Here is a 23,159-nt window from a genome sequence, read left to right on the forward strand (position 1 = left end):
GACCGATTCATCGATGTGAGGACGTACGATTGCCATAATGCACTCACAAACTCCCCTAGTAGTGACGATTCGTAGCTGAAAATTAAGCGCTTCACAAATACTCGGTAGCTTTCACGTAGCCAGCCGATATTCTCCACCATCTCAAACAATAGCAATAGTACTCCAGATAGAATATATCCTAGTGACACGTACTGAAGCCAAACAAAAGATCCGTCGGTTGCTGCAATCATGAAGAAATCGCTCATGAGGCCTTCAAGCAGCAAATATAGCAGCACCAGCCTCTGATTATTTGTCGCATCATGTGCCGACAATCGCAGGTTTTCGTGTACGAAGATCATTGCTGCTTTCCGTCCAAGATTCACGCCCATTCGGTCGCATCTTGAGCCGTAGCGCATGCACATTACAAAGCATCGTCGCAGCACGAGACCTCGATACATACTTCTCTGGCCCACATAAGAAACAACACTTCGGTTTTCTGGACATAACTTTTAAAAAAAAAATCGTTTGGTGACTCGCAATACCTCAACCGAAAGCTGCGCATTTGCTCCGTTTCACGCTATGATTTAAAAAAATCTAGCAACAGAAAGAAAAGAGAAACAGCCTTTTATCTGAAGTCCGTTTTAGGCAACATTAAGTTTTTTAGCGAGGTGCCGTCAAAAATTAGCGATATTAGAAAATAAAATATCACCGTAATCGCGAGTGACTGCTTTACCCTTATGTTCGGTTGTCGATGTTGTAGCGCCTGTTGGAGACTAGTTAGAAGGGCTACAGTTTTGAGGTTTTTCTACGCGATTATCTCGACATGCGCAGACCCATTAATTTTGGTCAATAGTAAGATGAAACAGTTGATTATACCCAATCATATGTGACATGTGGTTCACATCAAATTGAGGTCTAATGCCGAATGTTGTTTCTCAAGTGATCCGGCAATACAGTACCAATACGACAACCTGTAACCATCACCACCGAGATGCTCAGCCAGAGCTTTTCCATTGATATCGAACGTGCCTAGCCCCAATACGTGCGCGTATGCTGTGTTGTCCAAGGTGCAATATGTTCCGGCAAGTTCGTCGAAGTAGGAGTAATAGCCAACGCTGCCGTGATAAATGAAGATCTCAGCTGGATAACTCTCGTTCGCGCAGGTGGATGGAGCTGCGCTGTATGCTTCCACCTTGGTACTTCCCGTTAAGACGTTCCCGTGACTATTGTATTGAGGAATCACGAAATGACATACACGACCATGCTCCAATTCGTAGTAGTGCGTCATCGCCACATTCCACCACACTCGGCCAACGTGAAGGCCCTACATTCGGCTAAATTGTCGGTCTCTTGCCTTGAGCCTGGCGGCACTGACAGTCTCTTTGGAATTTTATGTGGAGTCGCGAAATTCAAGTAGCTGCGTATGCGATGAGCGTCCTTGTACGGGTGTGGTCGGCTTTTTCGATCGAGGTCTGGGAGGACCGGTGGGTGGTGCAGGAAGCCCCGGTTCGATTGCCATTCAACTGGGGAACAAAGTTTTACCTGCTTCTTCTGCTCTCAGTGTCCTTCCTACTTGATGCTAGTGGCCTCGCTCATGTGGCTGTATTTTTGAGATAGAAATCAGAAATAATAATACTGAAGAAACACCATGATCTCAATTGGTTTTGGCTCCACATTCTTGCTGCTCGTATCCACCTGCTTTCTTGGGTAAGGATATTATAAGCTTTTTATAACCAACTCCATGGTGAACAGAGATAACGACTGAGCTCCGATGGCTCGCAAGGCTTGTCAACAATTAGCCTTGAAGCTATCTATGGCGTGCCTGACGCAGACCTCCGTTTCGATTCTGTCTTACAGCGGTGACAATATATTCCTGAACAATAAAAAACATCACCTCGACTACAGTATGAAGTTTGGACGAGTGCATTCGCTTCAAGATGGACCGCCGAGAAAGCTGACAACGCCAGCTCGGGGTAGCAGCTTCATGACACCCCGACGCAAACTCTTGGCAGCCTGGCTAGCAGTCGGCATGGTACCGTTTGTTTTGCAGGTTCGCGGCTACTTTAACTTCGCAATCCCCCACCAAATCACCACAAAGCTGCTCGTACCGCCAGGGGCGGAGCCAAAGACCGATAATTTACTCGAGTTGTGCCCGTTGAAAGGTATCCACGTCGGCCAAGTGTGGTGGAACGTGGAAATGACGCACTATTACGCCTTGGACCAAGGCAATGTTTGTCACTTCGTGATTCCTCAATACAATAGCCACGGCAACGTTTTAATGGGCAGCACTAAGGTGGAAGCGTACCGCACAGCGCCCTCCAGCTGCGATAATGAGAGTTACCCGGTCGAAATTTTCATTTACCACGGCAGCGTCGGGTACTTCTCCTTCCTGGACCAGCTAGTCAGTACCTATTGCACCCTGGACAACACGGCCTACTCGCATGTTTTGAGCCTGGGTACTTTCGATATCAACGGAGCATCCTTAGCTCGTGAACTTGGCGGCGAAGGATACAGGTGGTCGTATTGGTACTGCATCGGTGGAGCGATGTGGATTATTTATCGAGGGCTCGTGCTACGTAGATGTTTCGTCATATGCCAGCTCTATGGCGCCAAATGCGATCAAATGGGTGTGAATCTGCTACGGAAGCAAGCTATGATCTTTGTCCACGAGAATTTGAGATTATCAGCTCACGAAGCGACGAATTATCATCGAGTATTATTGCTGTATTTTTTCCTTGAAGGTCTAATGAGCGACTTGTTTCTGGTTGCAGCCACGGACAGCTCGTTCATTTGGCTCCAGTACGTGTCGCTCGGATACAATTTGTCTGGGATCCTCTTGCTTCTGTTCGAGATGGTGGAGAGTATGGGCTGGCTACGCGAAGATTACCGACTTTTTGTGAAGCGTTTAATTTTTAGCTACGAACCTTCGCTGCTTGGGGAACTCGTGAGTGCAATCTGGCAGTCAAATATTCTCACCTCGTTAAACAAGTCGGATCTGAACCAGACCAAGGTTCTTGCTGTTGCTGCATCCTATTACTTGTGGGGTTTGGTGGGGCACGGAGCCATTGCGTTGGTGCTCATCAGCTTCATTGTCTCCGTCCGAATACTGCGCGCGGTCACGTACGTACGCTGGAAACATGGGCGGGTTTACGACATCTTTTGGGCGCCTTGCTGCGTGGACACGACGTACGGAGTACGCAACAAGATGACGAAGCTGGGAGCGTACCACTGGGAGGACGGCAAGCTCCGCTATCGAGCGGATGCCTTGAAGTCCTTTGGGCTACTCAAAATGATGGGGGAAGATGGCAGGCAGTTCCTCGTTTTGAACAAATTGCATTGGTTTAAGGTACGCGGGGACGATTTGGTGGTGATCGGCTCCGTGGTAGAAGACCGGGTGAAACCCTGCGCTGAGCGGCCATGTACCGGTGTAGTCGGCTTTTTCGATCGGAATTTGGGAGGTCCAGTCAGCGATGCAGGAAGTCCCCACTCAGCCATCATTCCAATGGGCAGCAAAGTGTCGCCTTCTCCGTTAAGTCTTAGCATCGTTCCCAATTGATACCCCACTTTGAATGCCTTGTAAGCTGAAATCTATCTGTGGCGTGATCCGTTTCGGAAACTTTGGGGATAACTCCACAAGTCAGTCACCCCAATAGGTTTGTCGACCATGTCGTGGAGAAGAGTGTCCTGCTTGCATGGTAAACTCACAACGCCAGCTCGATGCAAGGTCACGATGACGTCGCAGCGGAAGCTCCTGACCGTGTGGTTCTGCATCGGCGTGATCCCGCTCATTCTGCAGATTCGCGGCTTCTTGAAATTCGCATCTCCTCACAAAATCCCCGAGAGCGTGATCGTACCTCCGGGTACCGAGCCCAGGACCGATAATTTACTCGAGTTGTGTCCCATGACCGGTCTTCACGTTGGCCAAGTGTGGTGGAATGTGGCCATGACGCACTACTACGAACTGGAACGTGGAATAGTCTGTCACTTCGTGATCCCTCAGTACAACAGCCACGGGGACTTGTCGATTGGGCGGACCAAGGTCACACCATTCCACACAGCACCATCCAGCTGCGCCAACGAGAGTTTTCCAGCCGAAATGTTCATTTACCACGGCAGTATCGGCTATTTCTCTCTCTACGACGAGCTGGTGAGTACCTATTGCACCGTGGACAAGACAGCGTACTCCCACACCGCGGGGGTTGGCACTTACGACATCAATGGAAAATCACTAGCCCAGCATCTCGGTAGTGACGGCTACCGATTGTCCTACTGGTACTGCATCGTCGGCGCGAGCTGGATCGTCTTTCGTGGTCTCATTATTCGACGATGTCACTTGGTTAGTAAGCATTATGGCGCCAAATGTGACGAAATGGGGGTGATTCTTGAGCGGAGAGCAGCTACAATTTTTATCTATGAAAACTTAAGATTATCCGCTCACGGGGCGACCAATTATCAACGCGCGCTGCTGCTGTATTTACTGGTGGAAGGGATAATGAGCGATTTGTTCCTGGTTGCAGCCACGGACGGCGCCTTCATTTGGCTCCAGTACGTCTCGCTGGGGTATAATCTGTCGGGAGTTCTCTTGCTTATATTCGAGATGGTGGAGAGTATGGGATGGCTACGCGAAAACTATCGATTTTTTGTGAAGCGCCTGCTATTTAGCTACGAAGCTTCACTAATCGGGGAACTTTCGAATGCTATTTGGCAGTCATACCTCCTTTCGTCGCTGAATAGGTCGGATCTCCGGAACACGAATTCGGTCTCGCTTGCTGTGTCGTATTATCTGTGGAGCTTGTGGGGACACGGAGCGATTGTGCTGTGCTTCGTCGCGTTCATTATGAGTGTGCGAATAGTGATCGCGGTCATCTACGTGCACTTGAAACATGGGCGAATAATTGATATCTTCCTGACGCCTTGCTGCGTCGACACGACGTATGGAGTACGCAACAAGATGACGAAGCTGTCGGGTTACCACTGGGAGGACGGCAAGCTCTACTACAAAGCAGACGCCTTGAAGGCCTTCGGACTGCTCAGAATGGTGGAGAACGGCAAGGAGTTTCTTGTCCTTAACAAACTGCACTGGTTTGGGCTTCCGACGAACGATTTCAAGGTGATTGGCTCTGTTGCTGACGATCGGGTGGAGCCGTGCAGTGAGCGACCATGTACCGGTGTGATTGGCTTCTTCGATCGGAACCTTGGTGGACCTCTAGGGGATTCCGAGAGATTCCGCTCGGTTATTGTGCGCAGGAGGAGCAGCGTTCAGCCATCTTTATCAACCAGCGTCCTTCCTACTTGATGGCATTACTTTCTAGCAATCTGTGGCGTCGTGACTCAACTCGGCATTATTATTCATCGATGTGGTCAGGGCCACTTGGTAATTTCACTCACAGTGCCAGCATAACTGTCACATCTCTGCAGCGTCGGAATCCTGTGCTTCATTTGTAGACACGCTTCTAGCAGCCCCGCCCCACACAAGATCAACAGGAACCTGTGCATAACAGCAGGAACAGAGCCACAGACTAACAGGTTCCTTAACCGCGCCACTATCGGGTATCGACTTGATTCGTTCACTTTAATCGGCGGGTAGGAAAAATTCCCGCGTAGAGCTTAGTGGAATATACCGTTCTCGCGTTGATATCCACTGGACTGGTGCGAACTCTGTGCGCGGCCGCCTATGTTCGCTAGAGACACGTGATCTTCTGGGCGCCTCGCGCGTCGTCACGATCTATAGGTGACGAACTCTCAGTGGCATGCCGCTAAGACTTCCGTTTCAATTCCATCTTAAATTTGGTTCCGAGGCATGACGCAGAGCTCCGTTTTGACTCGGTCTTGTAGGAGCAACCCAGTCCCAGTGCAGCTTGTGTCTGTCGACCACGCGGAAGCAGAGTGCAGTCTCTTCAATCTGGACCGCCGAGTTAGTTGACAGCGCCAGCTCGAGCCAAATACAACAGAATTATCACCGCGCAGCGGAAGCTTCTGGCGGCGTGGCTTGCCGTCGGCGTGATCCCCTTCGTGTTGCAGATCCGCGGCTTCACGAATTTCGCAACTCCTCACAAAATCCTTCCGAGTCTCATAGTAGAAGCCACAGACCGAGAATTTACTCGAGCTGTGTCCGCTGATAGGCATCCATATCGGCCAAGTCTGGTGGAATGTCGAGATGACGCATTATTACGCATTGGAGCATGGAAATATATGCCACTTCATGATGCCTCAATACAATAGCCACGGCAACGTCTTGATCGGAGGTACCAAGGTGGAACCATACCGCACAGCGCCATCCAGATGCGCTAACGAGAGTTACCCGGCTGAACTTTTCATTTACCACGGCAGCGTCGGGTACTTCAGCTTCCTGGATCAGCTGGTCAGCACCTATTGCGCTCTAGACGACACAGCCTACTCTCACGCTGTGGGGCTGGGTACGTTCGATATCAATGGGAAATCGTGCTTGGTGGTGAAGGATCTCGGTGGTCGTATTGGTACTGTATTGGTGGCGGAATGTGGATTATTTATCGAGGCCTCGTGCTGCGAAGGTGCTACGTTGCATGTAAACGCTACGGCAACAAATGCGATCGAATGGGCGCAACACTTCGACGCAAGCAAGCGACGAGTTTTGTACACGAGAATTTGAGATTATCCGCTCACAGCGCGACGAATTATCATCGAGCGGTTCTCTTATATTTACTGCTTGAAGGTCTCATGAGCGACTTGTTCCTGGTCGCAGCCACCGACGGCTCGTTCGTTTGGCTCCAATACGCTTCGCTGGGATACAATCTATCTGGGATCCTCTTGAAATGGTGGAGAGTATGGGCTGGCTACACGAAGATTACCGACTTTTTCTCAAGCGTCTACTTTTTAGCTACGAATCTTCGCTTCTTGGCGAACTTCTGAGTGCTATTTGGCAGTCTCATATCCTTACGTCACTCAATAAATCGGATCTTAAGCAGACGAAGTCTGTTGCAGTGGCTGTGTCGTATTACTTGTGGGGTTTGGTGGGGCACGGAGCCATTGCGTTCGATGGCCGGCGCTCATCTGTTCGAGCCTCACACCTGCGTGCACTGGGAACATGGGCGGATACGCGATATTTTCTGGGCGCCGTGCTGCGTCGACACCGTCTACGGAGTGCGCAACAAGATGACTAAACTCGCAGCGTATCACTGGGAGGGCGGGAAACTCTACTATCTGTAATGGTCTAAGTCTACGTGGACAAGCGCCCGTCTCGACATCGATCTCGTCAGCGGTTCCCGTGTCGACGCAGTACCAATCGAAGCTCGCCTCCAGATGTGTCACTCTGCTCTAGAGACGTGGACCAGTCTCCGTTCAACTCCGCTCCAAGTCACTACTTCGTGCTCGGCGCATCTCTGCTTGTACCAGGCTTCAACCTGGCTTTCGTGTTGCATTAGCAGCGTCTCCCCTGGAGACGCCCCTCAGAGCTAGCTACCGGTACTTGTTGCTACTCGCTAACCTCAATTCAATGGCATTCTGTATTTTGCTCAGTCAAGTACAAGTGGTTCACTCCACTATCGAGCGGACGCCTTGAAACCCTTCGGGCTACTCAAAGTGGTGGGGGAAGACGGCAGCCAGTTCCTCGTTCTGAACAAATTGGACTGGGTTAAGGTACGGCCGGATGATCTGGCGGTGATCGGCTCAGTGGACGAGGAACGTGTGGAACTTTGTGATGAACGCCCCTGTACCGGGGTGGTCAGCTTTTTCGATCGTAATTTGGGAGGACCAGTTAGCCCGCGCTCGACCGCCGTTCCGATGGGGAACAAAGTGTCACCTTCTCCATTATCACTCAACATCATTCCCACTTGATCCTCCAACGCAGCGCCTGTGACGGCTTCTGCTGCAACTTGTAGGGTCAGCTAGGAAAAGGTTGACGTATTTGGGGTCAGTTGGGATAATTATCCTCCACCACACGAGCCTCTACATCCGCGAGCACTCGTCGGAGCAAGCCCTGCGACAAAATCGTGTACAGCGAGGCATTGTCTAGCATTTCGTCGTTCGGGTGTAAGTGGAATTACCTGGACACGTAGCAAACGCCGAGCGTCGACATCTTCTATCAGAAGAACGTACCAGTGGCTTCTCTCTCGATGCAAAAGTTGCGGTACACTGGGGGCTCCACGAGTATATTAGGCGATGGTCCACGAGCGCTCCATAGTCGTAGAGCAAAATCTTCGTGGTCTCAAGATGACTCAAAGAAAGCACGTAATAAATATTCAAAAACGAAACTATCGCGTCGAATTCTACCGTAAAAAAATCTGAATACAAGTTACAGAACGCCTGATAGTCGAGCCGCCTAATGCTCTCGCTTTGGTCGAATTCTTCTTGAAAGGCTTACTATCCAACTTACAGGTCTACGCGTTGTATCTGATCGGATAGAAATTCTTCTCAACTTTCAATCTTTATCACTACGACATCACCTGTGTCCTTACTCTTGGTTTCGATATGGCATGGCGGCACCTTGGATCAGCATCCCATTTTGAGAAGCCAAAAATGCCGCAGGAGTGTTGAGCTTGCGCTGATGTCCTCAGACATCAACCAGCATTTGTGAAGTCTATCTATCTGCGGCGTTATCCGTTTCGGCTTGGTGTCTTAACTCCATCTTTGTCATCATTCATAACGTGGTCGTGGCTGCAGACGAACCGCACAGAAAACTATCAGCGCCAGCTCGAGACGCGATCTCTATGAACTCCAAGTGGAAGCTACTGGCATCATGGCTCTGCATCGGCACAGTTCCCTTTATCTTGTAGATACGCGGCTACCTGAAGTTCGCAGTTCCACACAAAGTCAAAGAGAGCTTTTTAATTCCCGCAGGAACGGAGCCGCAGACCGACAATTTGTTCGAGTTGTGCCCCATGAAGGGCCTTCACGTTGGCCAGGTGTGGTGGAATTTAGAGGCCACACACTACTACGCAGCGGAACAAGGTCACTTGTGCCACTTCAATACAACTGCCACGGAACCTTTTTGATGCGGTGGAAGCTCACCACACAGCGCCAACCAGTTGCGCCAACGAAATTTACCCCGTTGAAAAAATCCTTTACCACGGCAGCATTGGATATTTCTCCTTCTACGACGAATTTGTTGGTACGTACTGCACTTTGGACGGCACAGCGTACACACTCGTGACTGGGGTCGGCACCTTCGACATCAATGGAGACGCCTTGGCCCGGCATCAAGGCACTGATGGGTACAGATGGTCGTATTGGTACTGCATCGTCGGTGGAATCTGGATTGTTTTCAGGAGTCTCGTGCTGCGACGGTGTTACATCATTTGTAAGCGCTATGGAGCCAAATGCTATCAAATGGGCGTGAGTCTTCGACGAGAATCAGCTATGATTTTCGTACAGGAAAACCTGCGTCTGTCAGCACATGGAGCGACCACTTACCATCGATCCATGTTGTTGTACTTGCTCCTCGAAGGTCTGATGACCGATTTGTTCCTGCTCAGAGCGACCGACGCATCTTTCGCCTGGCTGCAGTACTTCTCACTGGGCTACAACTTGTCTGGTGTGCTACTGGTGCTGTTCGAGAGGATGGGGTGGCTGAGCGAAACTTACCGTCTTTTTGTGAAGCGCCTGCTTTTCAGCAACGAATCCTCGCTGCTGGGAGAACTGCTGAGTGCAATTGTACAGCCCTTGTATCTTTCGTCAGTCAATCGGTCGGATATGAGGAATACTCATCCGGCTGCTCTTGCGGTGTCATATTATGCGTGGGGGTTAATGGGGCATAGCATTATTGCGTTGGGTCTGATCGGACTCGTCATTTTCGCACGAGTACTCCGCGCGGTTACCTATGTTCGCTGGAAACATGGCCGTATACGAGAACATCTTTTGGGCTCCGTGGTGCGTCGATACGACCTTGGGAGCGCGCAACAAGATGACGAGGCTGGCTGGTTACCACTGGCGAAACGGAAAGCTCTACTACAAGCCAGATGCCTTGAAATCGTTCGGTCTTCTCCGAATGGAGGAGGAGGACGGCAAGGAATCCCTCGTTCTGAACAAGCACCATTGGTTTGAAGTACGGACGGACGATTTAGTGGTGATTGGCTCTGTAGCCGAAGAACGTGTGGAGCCTTGTAGTGAACGTCCTTGCACGGGTGTGATCAGCTTTTTCGATCGTAACTTAGGTGGACCTCTGGGTAATTATGAAGGATCCCGCTCCATTACTTGTGTGAGAAGCAAAGTTCTCCCTTCTCCTTCGTCACTCAGTATCATTCAGACTTGAAATTGAACTAATTCCTCGCACAACGATAAAGTCACTCACACTCCCGCTCGATAATCTCCAGCTGACTTGTAAACCGTCCTTCTCGATGCTCTGGGCTCAATTCGGTATCAGTGATGGTCACGTAAGGCAGCCGTAAAACAGCTAGCTTTCCGAACGCCTTCAAATACGCGGGAGGCGTTGCTCAGCCATTCGCGCAAGGACAGCGCATGCGGCGGTGGCAGAGGTTTTGACCCCGGGGTTGTCGCGATCGGCATCGGCTGCGATGAAAACGAGGGCGAGCTGGGTAAACTCAGGACGAAGCGCTGGAAATCCTGTGCAGCTTCATCAAAGCTGGAATACTTGTCGGTTTCAACCATGCTGCGGTCTGATCCCTTCTTGTTCCCACTCGCAGAAGCTGGTCGTTGTCTATGCGGGAACACAAACGACGCTGTACTGCCGCCTTCATCCAGCTGGTCGCTGTAGCTTGATAATTTGTACGGCACGCGAACCAGTGCTTGCGGCCACGCTGCTTCAAGCGCTCGCTCGTGGGCAGAGAAGAGCTCGTTCTCGCGGTAGAGCAACCCGGAGTCCGCGACGTTGTTCGCCGCAAACAACAGCCGCGCTGCGTGCTTCTGGCTGCTACCGGAGACACTGGGCAGTCGGCACTGGGCAAACTTATGCTCGATCTTCCTTACCAAGTCATAGACCGGAACCTGGTAAGCCAGCCCATCATGCACAATCACCACATAGTGGCAAATGGCGCACAAGAAGACCGCGATCTGGAGAGACGCAGCCTCCACTTGCTGCTCGGGCGTGAGCGCGCCGAATCTCGAAGTCTCGTTACGCTCCAGCACGTCAGCCAGCATCGAACTGCTCAGCAACGGCTGCGAGTCGAGCAGAATCGTCGGGTGTCCCGACCCGCCCACCATGGAGACGGCCAGGTCCACGCCCGTGGTCTCATGGCGGTCCATGACCACAGCCTCCAGGCTTCTTGTCGAGAAGATCGTCTCCTTCTGTCCTCTAATGTCCTTCTCCGCCAATAACGACAGCACTGTGGACTTCCCCACGCCTTCGAGCCCCAGCACCCCCACTACCGTAAAGTTTGTGAGTTCTAAGCAACTCCCCAACTTCATCGACAGGTCTGTGGCGAACTGCATCTGAGGCGTGATGAGCTTCACGCTGGTGCTTGGGGGCACGATCTTGGTCTGCTGTATAGTCGAAGGCCTCTTAATGCCCGGAGAGCTACTTGCTCTTAAACTGTGTAGAGACGGTGCTCTTAACCCCGAGCTGCCACTGAGTCGGGTGTTCACCTGCAGTTGGGGAGCATCGGGCTCGTAGAGGACGCCGGAGGACGCGCCGCTGGGCGGACGCAGCAGCATGGACGGGGGCTTGGACATAATGGCAGCTGGTGAGGGCGCGGGTGCCGCCGTGCGGCTGCGCGGCCGCTGGCCGCGGAACGCCCCGCGTGCAGGGCCTTGGCCTTGGCCTGGAGCTGCCCCGCTCATACTGGCTCGGGACGGAGCGCCATGGCTCGCGGAGGCGCTGCTGTTGCGGCGGTTGCTGCCGCTGCGCTGTGAAGAGAGATAAAGAGAGGGTTAGATAGCGAGAACGAAGCAGCGTGGGGGCAGAGTAAGGCTCACCTTCTGGCGCTGCTTCTGCGGCGTGGTTTCGCGATCCATTATTGCGCACTGAGGTGAATGGACAACAGTTGGCGAGCGGAAGTTGCTCTTCAAGTGTATAAATTGATTCACGTGTGCCGTAAATAAGAATGCAAGGTTGCCGTAATGGGCGATAATAAAATCAAGGTAACCCTGTAGAATGTGGCAAAAATGGGCATATTTAGTTGGGCTACAGTACTGTACTTCTACACGCGCTTGTACTTGTCCTGACGCTGGCGGCGGCCGCGCGCTGCCGTCGTGGAGGAGCCTCCACGCGCCTTGTTCTTGCCCGCGCCCTTTTGCCGCCGCTTGGTGTTGCGGGACATGAAGGACTCGCGCTCGTCCACCTCCTGGTCGAAGAGGCCCAGCGCCTGACTCAGAGCCGTCACGGGCTGCTCCTTCTTCTGATTCTGCTGCTGCAGCTTGTTCTGCTGCCGCTTGAGCGCGCGCGACGCTTCGAGCTCGGCCTCCGCCTGCTTCTCGGCGTTCTTGGAGGCCAGCAGGTCCTTGGCCGAGCTGGCCACGACGGCGCCGCTGGCGTCCAGCGCCAGGTCCAGCTCCGAGAATAACGACATCATGGCCGACTTGCCGGCGGTGGGGCCGACAGGCGCCGACACGACGGCGCTGCTGCCGGTGGCGCCCAGAGAGGTGCGCAGACTCGAGACGAAGGGCGTCGCCATGTTGGACGGAAGGTGATGGATGGCAATGCTAATGACCAATAGGCTCAATTTTGTGCCATTCGGTGGCCCGAAGGCGCTCGCACTTTAGGGAGTCTGCACACGATGAGCATCCATCCCTAACCCTCCGCCCCGCCGCCCGTGTTTGAAATCCGAGCCAAATTGGCGCGTTCGCAGTTTTGCGGAGACCGTGCATGGGACAGTACATCACCTGCTCCTGCCACCGATCGGCAATAAACTAACTTAACTCATTCTGTAGCCATACCACAAAAGCTCCGTTGGCTTTTGAGGTAAGGCTACATACTGAGTTAAGTTGACTGACAATAGGATTTGATTGGCTGATAAAAGCGTGACAGTTGAAAATACCGAATTATTAGCCGGTTTACTTATTCAAGGTACCGATAATTCGGAATTTTCGAGGCGGCGGTAGGGAGGCAGAGCATCCACGTGCTCAGTGAGTCGGGCAGGTACATATCCATCCAATCGAGGCATATTTCCATGTTCTCTCAGCATCGCTGAGAGCTACTGGGGTCTGACGTTGAAGTACCGAACTTAGAAACGATTACCGCTCGGTATTTCTGAAAAACGGGGGCTCAAGTGCAAGCAGAGAGGTGTGGCGCAGCCGGTGCAGGGGCCTTGACTGCGTTTCATTATGCTCTGAACTCACATGGGACACTTTTAGATTTTTTGAAAAGCTCAAACGTAGGTCCCAACTTCATCGTTCAAGTATACAAATGAAGCCATTTACTTCGTGTACCTTGGTGAAAAGTCACGGTAATTGCCCGGCTTAAGATAATGGCTAAGAAAAGAAATGCTAGGCAACAGTCTAAGCCGGTGTAAACCGGTGCTAACCCAAAACTTGATCGCAGCTCAACGGTACGTTATTGTGTGCGATTAAGTGTCGATTTGTATACCAACGACTAGTCGCAGAGCTATTTATGCAGATAAGGTGCTTGCTTTTACACCAATGAGAGTCAATCACAAATTATGGGGCATGAGGTGCCGGCACCCGACTTCGTTTTACTATCCAATTAGAAACGATAGAAATAGAAAAGAAATGATGGATAGTTAACGCATATTGTATACTTTCATAAGATATATCGGTATTAACTCATCGTCAGCAGGGTCGCACGTGGCTTGCTTGATGGCGTCCAGGAAGTGCTGCAATTGAGATCATGTATCGCGCGGCTACACGTCGACCCAGCTGCGAGTCGTAGCCAAGTCTGCCTCCAACCGAGCTGCAAGAGCGCTTCGACTGTCGCGGATGGGGTCGCTTGGTGCTTATCGACGTGTCAGCAACCTCTCGTACCCCCAGACGCCCGTCTGCACCCGCAGTCACTGCCATCGGCCTTTGAGGTGCGTAGTATTCGTACGGAATATCACTGCCGGTTCAGTAGCAGCTCATTCTCAGCCACTGCGGACCCGATATACACCGACTGTACTGACGTGTTGCGCATTGTGCCGTTGTTGTTGCTGTTGTTGTTGTGCAGAGCGGTCTGTGCAGTTTTCACCGCCGGCCACGATCAAACTCTATACTATTGCCAGCGAGCTAGCCTAGGTCTACCCAGCGTCGAATGGTGCGTGGCCATTGCTCCAAGCTCCACGCTGCCCTCATGGCCCTATCACGCTATGTAGCAGCAGCGTCGCTCGGCGTGTGGCGGTACCAGCTCCGCCTGAAGCACGTAGCCAACCACAGTCACAACCTGCAGCGGGATTTTGCGTGCGCCTCATCAAGCCTACGCTGGCGGCTGACGCGTGCTACGCGGGGCTGTACGTGCGCCAAGAGGTGTCCAACCTGGAGCAGACAAACTTTGGTACATGTACGGGCGGCGTTTTCAGGAGTTCGACCGTGAGGGCGGGCTTTCGTCTCAAAGACGCGGAAGCTGTCGTTCAAGAAGGTAGACCACGTGCACGATCAGAGCAAGCAGAACCCGATTCCAATTCTTTCAGTAGCAGTAGTAAGCCTCGGATATGAAGCTAGTAATCATCGTATTGGCATGTTTCGTGGGGCTCTGCTATGATATTGGCAGCAGTCGACAAAATTGGTTATACATTTGTACGGAGTTGAACTGTACAGCGGGTGGGCAAAGTCAGCACCCCCCCCATCTCTGTCCTTGGCAACTTCAACACCTTACCAGACTAGAGTGCAAGTGGAGATTTTGATCTCGATCGCGATGAAAGCGGCTTTCTTCTTGTGGTTCGCTTGCCTGCATCTGATTGGCATGCTATTTAACGAAATCCACCAATCCACGGAGCCAAATTCGTTTATACTACATTAATTATACTGTCTTCTGAGAACCAGTCGATTAAACGCAAGCCGAGTTCGAGCTCGAGTTCATTCGAGCAGTATCATATCCCTTTCATCCGACTAGACCCTACATGACACGAACAGCAAGGCGTCAGTACTCCCAAGACCTTCGAGACCGCGTCATCCACAAATGGAAGAAGGAGAAGCTGGGCTACAAGAAGATCAGCAAGCACCTGTGCATTCCTCGCCCAAGCGTGCGCTCTATCGTCAAGTTCTACAAAAAGCACGGGCACAGTACCATCCCGCAGCGTACAGGACGGCCTCGGCGAACCAATGACCGCGTCGATCGCCGTATAGTTCGGGAAGTAGAGCGCAACCGCTTTGTTAGTGCTGCGGTTGTCGCCGCTCAAGTGGCCAAGGACATCGGTCAGCCAGTGTCAAGCACGCTCGTCCGCGAGCGGGTTCGAGATACAGGGCTCCATGGGAGATCGGCTCGTAAGAAGCCATACCTAAGTCGTAGGCACCGCCGGCTTCGCGCCGCTTACGCGAAGCGGTTCGACAACATGGCCCCTGAGTGGTGGAGCAGAGTGCTGTTTAGCGACGAGGCGTCCGTCGAGCTTCACGGCACCTCTGGTCGAGTGTCGGTTTGGAGGAGACCACACGAAGCCTTCGATGCACGCTGCGTCATTCCGACATATAAGTCAAGCAGAAAGTCGCTGATGGTGTGGAGTTCCATCACCGCTGATGGTGTTGGGACTCTACATTTCTGCTAAGAATCCGTCACGGGTGACTACTACAGACGCATGTTGCGCCAAGAAATTCCTACTACCAAGGCGTTCATGAGTCTATCAGGTGAGACACTTTTTGTCCACGACAACGCGCCGGCCCACACAGCCAAGCTGACAGCAGGATGCCTACGCGAACTGAAGAACGTCTGGTTCATCATGAAGAAGGAGTTACAGAAGAACCCGGCAACATCACTCGATGATCTCAAGATTAAGCTTTTAGATATTTGGACTAACATTGATGACGAAGTAGTTAGGAAGTGCGTTCTTTCAATGCCAAAGAGGCTGAAAGCGGTGCTTGCCAGCAGAGGTGGTCATACAAAGTACTAAGTTGAAGTAGTAAATGTACTTCCAATCATATAGAATGGGGGGGTGCTGACTTTGCACACCCGCTGTACATACTAAGAAGCAGATTAAAGAGATCTCGCATGTCCTCGGGAGCTCACTTCTCTACGTTGTGCTTCTTTACGATACAAAGTATACACATACAAAGTATACACAAATTATGAGCGAGACGCTCTTTCACTAAGAAGAAATTCCATATTAGTGACAAGATCGTACTGCTCGCGTAGTACATCTAAGACCTCGCGCGCGAAGCGTGCTACTGAACATTGATCAGTGCTGAGAGACCTCGCGCGCGAAGCGTGCTACTATTTTGGCAATCAACATCGAATCCATGGCGGTCACGTTGAAGTGCACTGCAGAAGCAAATGGATGTGCAGATTGGCGCCCACAGGTGTCCCCATGTCAACGCATGGTCCCGTGAGCTATGCGCCTGCACTGCAGCGTGTCGGGCTTCATGCTCGTGCATGTACCGTAGCCCACGGTTGAGCCCCGGAGACCTAGGCGGCAATGAGGAGGAAGTGGCGATTCCGGCGCGAGAAGCTGAAGCATTCTGCATGCACTTCGTTCGTACTACCCGTGCCGCACATCAGGTTGATCTGGCGGGACAAGAAGCACGCCCGAAAGATGACTCAAAATGAAAATATGTGCAAATCTTACTCAGCACAGAATTCTCAAGTTCAGCTCCATTTACATACCAGATTCACCAGAAGGTGCCTCCAGCGGCGACATCGCAGTAAGTTCGTGCTCGGAGGCAGGCGCGGGCGGCTGCTCGAGAATGCCTCCCGACGTATTGATGACTCCCATCTCCTCGATCCCGGTGGGCCTGTCGGCAGCCACCGTCAGCCCTACGGGTATGCAAGCGTCTCGAAATGCCGCGGAATCTTCCACCGGAGACACGAGTTGGTGATATTCCTCTCCACTAGGCTCGAAAGAAAGGAGCGCAATGCGAGCGGGCATTTTGGTGCCAGCTTTTCTCCTCCATCGCCGCGGTCTTACAGTCAAAAGCGTTTAAAGGCTTACTGTTTCAGCGGTATGCTCAGTGTTGATAACTCAGTCATGTGAAATCCGATCTTGGATCACAGAAAATGGGATGTGCACCATATGTTATTTGTGTATTTTTGCGGTTTTTAACTGGGCGTCCCTTGATGAATCGGAAAGCGATTTCGGCGAATTTAACTCTTCAATAAGAGGAGTTGAGACTGGCATGGACGGAAAGCCCTACATCTAACTTGGGTAATGCCGCTGCATGAAGCGCTAAATGTAAGTATTTGAATTTGAATTTGTTGCGGTTTAGATGGCTATCTACTCCCAGGATCGCTCTCAGCTGCAATCCCGCCTTCAAATGCCATCCCCGTGCCAGCACACACCTACGGTAGAAGCCATGCGTTGCGGTTTTTGAAGTTACGGGAGGCATACTCGAAGCAGCCCCCCCCCCCCCCCCCGGCGCCTGCCTCAGAGCACGAACGGCAGACACCGGCCACCAGTGTACACCGCACCGTAACTGCGCACGCTAATTCAACTTGCAGGACAAGTGCGAGTGTAGTGAGCGGGCGAGCAGGACTTGCTGCTGCGAAGTGCCGCAAACTAGATAACGATCAGTGTGTTTCTTGTCCCGCCTGATCAACCCGATGTGCGGCACGTGGTTGTACTTCGAGCGAATGCTTCAGCTTCTCGCCCTCGTTACCGCGTAGGTCTGCGGGGCGGAGCATGAAGCATGTCCGACACGTCACAATGCACTGCATGTAGCATAGTGCGCCCCCAGGAGATTATGCGCGATGAGTCAATAGCATGGGGACACCGTGGGGACCAATCTGCGCATCTAGTTGCCCCAGTGCACTTCCATGGATTCGACGTTGATTGCCAAATCATGGAAGTCTGCCTCGATTGGATGGATATGTACCTGCCCGACTCACTGTGTGGATGCTCTCGGCCAGCGCATCCTCATCGTCGACGAGCTCCGTTCCGTATATCTCGGAGTCTTGTCCGGCCAACATGACTTCCCTACATGTACTGCACCTAAGTCTCTCAACGATACAGCACTGCGGTACCGGGTCTCCGATACTCTCCTCCTCATTTTCTCTTTTGCCTCTTGGTACGCACCACAGCTCCGCTCGTCGACTATCCACCATGGGTTGCGACAAGAAGTTCCTCACGATGGAGGATCTAAAGGTAGCGTTCAACATCTTCTGCTGCGTCTACGGCATCGGCACGCTCGGTATGTCCGGCAACTTCTCGCGCGCCGGTCCCGTACTGGCCGTCATCGGCATGGCCTTCATGGCCTTCGCCAACGTGTACGCGTCCGTGGCCATCTGCCGCGTGATGCTGCTGGCGCCCACAAGCGTCAAGACCTACAGCGACCTGCATGGGCAGGTGGGACCGTTGGCTTGCGGTCGTCTCGCAGATGGCCACGTGCCTGCTCGTGCCCTGCGTCCTCCTCGTGCTGGGCGGCACCTTGCTCGACGGCCTGTTCCCGGACGCCTTCAGCCCCAGCTACTGGGTCTGCTTCATGGCGCTCATGTGTCTGCCCGTGTGCCTCACCCCGACGCTCAAGGAAGGCGCCGGGGCCGCGTTCGCCGGCTGCGCTGCCACGCTCATCGCCGACGTCATCGGCGTGGCCGTCGTCATGTACGGCATGCGCGGCCACCCGACTCCGCCGTCGCCCGAGCTCAAGTTCTCGCAAGTCGCCGGCATGTTCGGCAACCTGTTGCTCGCCTACAACGCCGGCATCGTGATCCCGGCCCTGCAGCGCCAGCACAGGGAGCCGACGCGCATGCCGGGCGTGGTGTTCGTCACCATGGCCTTCATCTCGTGCCTTTTCCTCATCCTGGCCAGCACGGCGTACTCGGCGGTGGGCTGCCAGATCACGGGCAACCTGCTCTACTCCATCTACCCGGACTCGGACACGGGCCTCACCACGCTGGGCTTCAAGTCCAGCTGGAGCGCCGTCGTCATGGCCTACTTGTTCATGCAGCTGCACATCACGATCGCCTTCTCCGTCCTCCTGAACCCGGCCTTCTACCTCGCCGAGTGCCTGGTGCTCAAGATGCACAAGAAGAGGGAGGAGGACGACGTCGAGAACGCCCTCTCGTACGCCGCCGCCAACACGCCCGGCAAGGATGCTGCCACCGACGACCGTCGCTCGTCCAAGATGTCATACATCTCGAACGCCGACGCCGAGAGCCCGTACCACGGCGACGTGGAGGCGGAGGCAGCCGAGTACCGGGGCTCGAACGCGGTCAAGTACGTGACCCTGCGCGTCGCCATCATCGTGGTGCTGGTCGTCCTGTCGGTTCTCCTGAAGGACCACTTCTCGGACATGGTGGACTTCGTCGGCGCCTCGTGCATCACGCTCATCAGCATCCTGCTGCCCATTATTTTCCTGCTCAAGAAGCTGTGGCACGAGATCCCCATGTACGAGAAGATCCCGGCGCTGATGGTGATTGTCGTGTGCGGCTTCCTGGGCTGCTACGTGACGTATACGTCGGGTAAGACGCTGTTCGCTCCGACGGACTCGGACACGGCGTTCCCGTACTGCGACAGCGAGTACGAGAACGAGGTGTACTACAACTACACCACCGTTCACGGTGCATAAAGTAGTTACCCCCCTTCCCGCGCGCGCGCTGTAGCACCAAAGTTCATAATCTTCGTGATACGTTTCTGAATACTCGTTCGTTTGTCACTGACACGTTAGCTTGATAGTTAGAATCTGTGTCAGCCCACTGGACAAGGAAAGGTGATGAGCCCAGCAGTTTGGATTCATTTCGTCAGCATGCCACTTCCGATTCTGAAACACATCAAAGTTCACAAATCCACGCTCGCTGCTCCTATGATTTTACCAACAAGACCATGCAGGAACGTAATAAACTGACGCCGAGACTCCACGACTTGCACTACCGGTAGTCTTCACCGGTTTCGTAGGTGCCCTCATCCACGGAGTTAACTGCCGCGTACTCGAATGTAAAATTTGCGGTAAGTGCACGGTAAATTCCAAGGTTGCTCGATGCGCAGCAAGATGGAGCACCTTGTACACTGCGACTTGATCAAGTCGGAATGATGTTGAGATGTGAAGGAGAGGGCAGAACTCTGCTCCTCCTACGAACGATAATTGAGCGGAATCGCTCCGAATCCGCTGGGGGCCCACCCAAGTTTCGATCAAAGAAGCCAACCACGCCCGTACAAGGCCGTTCAGCGCACGTATCCACACGCTCGTCGGTCACCGAGCCGATCACCACCAGGTTCTCCATCCGTGCGTCAAACCAATGAATTTGTTCAAAACGAGGAGCTGGCTGCCATCTTCCTCCTCCATTCTGAGCAGCCCGAAGGATTTCAAGGCGTCGGCTTTGTAGTAGAGCTTTCCGTTCTCCCAGTGGTAACCACCCAGCTTCGTCATTTTGTTGCGTGCTCCGAAGGTCGTGTCGACGCAGCAAGGTGCCAAGAAGATATCACGTATGCGGCCATGTTTCCAGCAAACGTAGCTGACTGCGCGGAGTATTCGTACGAGCATAATGAACCCGATGAGGCCCAGCGCGATGACGATATGCCCCACCAAGCTCCACACATAGTATGACACTGCAAGAGCAGCCGGATGCGTATTCCTCATATCCGACCGATTGACTGACGAAAGGTACAAGGGCTGTACAATTGCACTCAAACTTTCTCCCAGCAGCGAGGATTCGTAGCTGAAAAGCAGGCGCTTCACAAAAAGACGGTAAGTTTCGCCCAGCCACCCCATCCTCTCGATCATCTCGAACAGCACCAGCAGTACACCGGACAAGTTGTACCCTAGCGAGAAGTACTGCAGCCAGACAAAAGATCCGTCGGTGGCTCCAAGCAGGAACAGATCGCTCATGAGGCCTTCAAGGAGTAAATACAGCAGCAGCACTCGATGGTAGTTTGTTGCTCCATGTGCTGATAGTCGCAGATTTTCGTGGACGAAGATCATAGCTGCTCTTTGCCCAAGACTCACGCCCATTTGGTCGCTTTTGCCCCCATAGCGCTTACATGCGACGTAGCACCTTCGTAACACGAGGCCCCTAAAGACTATCCACGTTGCGCCAACGGTGCAGTACCAATATGACCACCTGTAGCCTTCACTGCCGAGATGCTCGGCTAGGGCATTTCCATTGATATCAAAAGTCCCGACACCAACGACATGGGCGAATGCACTTCCGTCCGTAGCGCAGTATGTCCCAGTGAACTCATCATTGAAGGAGAAATACCCAAGACTGCCGTGGTAAACGAACATCTCAATAGAATAGCTGTCGCTCGCGCATGCTTCGACTTCTGCGGCTTTCATCGCCAAATTTCCGTGCGTATTGTATTCTGGAGCTACGAAATGACGCAGATATCCATGCTCCAACGCGTAATAGTGCGTCATGTCCACACTCCACCACACCGGCCCGACGTAGAAGCTCGATCAGGCTTTTCGTGATTTTGTGCGGAGTTGCTAGCTTCAAGCAGCCTCGTATCTGCAGAACGAAGGGGATCACACCGAGCAGCAGCAACGCCGTCATTAGCTTCCGCTGGGCTGTCATGATGCTGAATCCTGGGGCTAGCGCTTTCATCTGGTCGTGGACTCCATCTCGAAACGAAAACACTCGTCCCGACTTCATGACAACGGAGCATGGAGTATAGCGCGATGTCGCTATAAAACTCGCAGTCCGGTAATAGACCAAGGGATCATGTGCCTCCACGTAACGATTGTCCTGGAGCTCGAAACGTACCAAGAAAAAAATAGTTTTCGGCGCCCTAAGCGAGCGCTGCGGCTAATGAGTTGAAACTGGGTTAGTGGAGCTTGGGGAGTTCGGTCGACTTATGGTGGAGTCAGGTGTGGCTTCGACGATGGCATCGGATGCGATGGATCGGAGCTGGTCGTGCACTAGGGACTCCCATACGACCTCATGCTGTTGCCGTGCGGTGTATTCGGACGCCAGTTCCGCGAGTGCTGCTCCAGCACGGGACGAGAGTGAGCAGAGCGTGGTTTAATAAATACAGCGTTGACGCTCTTCGTACCTTCTGGGAGCAAGTCGGCTACGAGCTCTTTAGTCCAGTCGTCGAGAATGTCGGCAGCCACGGCGAGCGCCGGTGGGGTCGCAGCTCGAGACAGGTCGATCTTCTGGGCGAAGTATGACTTGACCATGGCCTGCAGCACGTCATGGAAGACGTCGTGGATACACTCGTCGATCAGCGACGAGAGCACACCGCCGGCCAGCGAGGTCGCGAGGTCTTGTCTGCGCTTGGTCGTCTCAGCCTCCTACATGTAAGAAGTTAGATGATGATGGATGGAGGCGAACGAGCATGCAGGCAGGGAAGGCTGCATGCACGAAAGTAGGTCCACCCACCTGCATGCATGTCTCTCGGAGGACGTCAAGCAAGCAAGTCGGCACGATGCTGGCCACCTCCTGAAGCAGAAAAACGTCGAGCAGGTCCTGCGCCTGCCGTGCGAGTCGCTGGTTCCGACGATGCCGGCCTGCCTGCCGCCGCCGGTAAAACCGATACTCCCGCTGCGCACACCAACGTTCGAAGGAAGAGCGTAAGGTGACAACTTCACCGAGTTGCATCATAGGTTAGAATAAAGCAGCCAACCTGGATCGTGGTGGCGGCGTCGTGCTGCAGCTTGGACATCGCCGCGATCGAGCGCATGCGCTGGCTGCGCATGGAGGAGGCTCGAGGCGGCCGAGCTACACGGTCGTCGGTCTCTTCATGACTGGAGTCACTGGCATCACTACCGCTAATGGACTCCTCGTCGCTACTGCTGCTCCGATATCTCCGACTGCGCCGCGACTTGTTTCGGCCGCTGCGGTGGCGCCGCTGCCGGCCGCGCTTATCGAGGGGGAAGACCGGCGGCAGCACCACGTAGGCTAGCTGCGGCCTCCGTCGCCGAGCCCGGCGGTGCCGACCATCGTCCCACTGCGCGCCGGCGTCAGCGTCGAGCTGATTGCTCTCGCCGCACCTCGCTGGATTTCTGAGCGGCGGCAGCAGCACCTCGTCCACCGGCGGCGCGTGCCGCAGCCGTCTTCCTGCTTGAAGCAAAAAGCAGGCGTTAGATCCGGCGTGCGAGAGACGCCCATCCTGCTGATCCCTCCGACACCCTCACCTGGCATTGCGCTCGTTATTGCAGCGCGCAACAAACGGACGACGTAGAGTCGCCGGTGCCGGCCAAAGATAGGGTCTCCTGCCCGGGTGCTGGAGAGCGAGATGCCGGCGAGAAAGACATGTCGGCGGCGGATGGCGCGCTCCGAAGGCTGGCTCACCACTCGTTCT

The 23,159-nt window shown here is 53.4% G+C and overlaps 6 protein-coding genes across 6 annotated transcripts; 3 read left to right on the plus strand and 3 right to left on the minus strand.

Annotated features, from left to right (window-relative positions):
- Positions 1-1,963: 1,963 nt before the first annotated feature.
- On the plus strand, positions 1,964-10,204 carry PHYSODRAFT_523206 (hypothetical protein; the record flags this gene model as incomplete). The annotated part of the gene is made up of 2 exons (XM_009536364.1): positions 1,964-3,201; positions 9,865-10,204. 2 exons carry the CDS (start codon positions 1,964-1,966, stop codon positions 10,202-10,204), a joined length of 1,578 nt encoding a protein of 525 aa, XP_009534659.1.
- A 107-nt stretch (positions 10,205-10,311) lies between these two features.
- On the minus strand, positions 10,312-11,580 carry PHYSODRAFT_523481 (hypothetical protein; the record flags this gene model as incomplete). The annotated part of the gene is made up of 2 exons (XM_009536365.1): positions 10,312-10,873; positions 11,321-11,580. The coding sequence occupies 2 exons, from the start codon at positions 11,578-11,580 to the stop codon at positions 10,312-10,314; spliced, it is 822 nt and encodes a 273-aa protein (XP_009534660.1).
- A 419-nt stretch (positions 11,581-11,999) lies between these two features.
- PHYSODRAFT_288499 (hypothetical protein) lies at positions 12,000-12,460 on the minus strand. Its single transcript, XM_009536366.1, has one exon. The coding sequence runs from the start codon at positions 12,417-12,419 to the stop codon at positions 12,048-12,050; it is 372 nt and encodes a 123-aa protein (XP_009534661.1). The 5' UTR covers positions 12,420-12,460; the 3' UTR covers positions 12,000-12,047.
- A 2,557-nt stretch (positions 12,461-15,017) lies between these two features.
- PHYSODRAFT_403262 (hypothetical protein) lies at positions 15,018-15,320 on the plus strand (the record flags this gene model as incomplete). The annotated part of the gene is made up of 1 exon (XM_009536367.1): positions 15,018-15,320. A coding segment is annotated over one exon (303 nt), but the record flags the coding sequence as incomplete, so codon positions are not given.
- A 2,703-nt stretch (positions 15,321-18,023) lies between these two features.
- On the plus strand, positions 18,024-19,488 carry PHYSODRAFT_258912 (hypothetical protein; the record flags this gene model as incomplete). Its single annotated transcript, XM_009536368.1, has 2 exons — positions 18,024-18,266; positions 18,298-19,488. The coding sequence occupies 2 exons, from the start codon at positions 18,024-18,026 to the stop codon at positions 19,486-19,488; spliced, it is 1,434 nt and encodes a 477-aa protein (XP_009534663.1).
- A 2,173-nt stretch (positions 19,489-21,661) lies between these two features.
- PHYSODRAFT_523500 (hypothetical protein) lies at positions 21,662-22,838 on the minus strand (the record flags this gene model as incomplete). Its single annotated transcript, XM_009536369.1, has 5 exons — positions 21,662-21,840; positions 21,909-22,149; positions 22,238-22,345; positions 22,482-22,637; positions 22,752-22,838. Coding segments are annotated over 5 exons (771 nt in total), but the record flags the coding sequence as incomplete, so codon positions are not given.
- Positions 22,839-23,159: the final 321 nt, after the last annotated feature.

Source organism: Phytophthora sojae, assembly GCF_000149755.1.
Source record: "Phytophthora sojae unplaced genomic scaffold PHYSOscaffold_9, whole genome shotgun sequence".
Lineage (NCBI taxonomy): Eukaryota > Oomycota > Peronosporomycetes > Peronosporales > Peronosporaceae > Phytophthora > Phytophthora sojae.

Bases quoted from the DNA above. Each gene is read 5' to 3' on its own strand.
- PHYSODRAFT_288499 (XM_009536366.1), bottom strand. From the start codon at position 12,419: ATGATGTCGTTATTCTCGGAGCTGGACCTGGCGCTGGACGCCAGCGGC.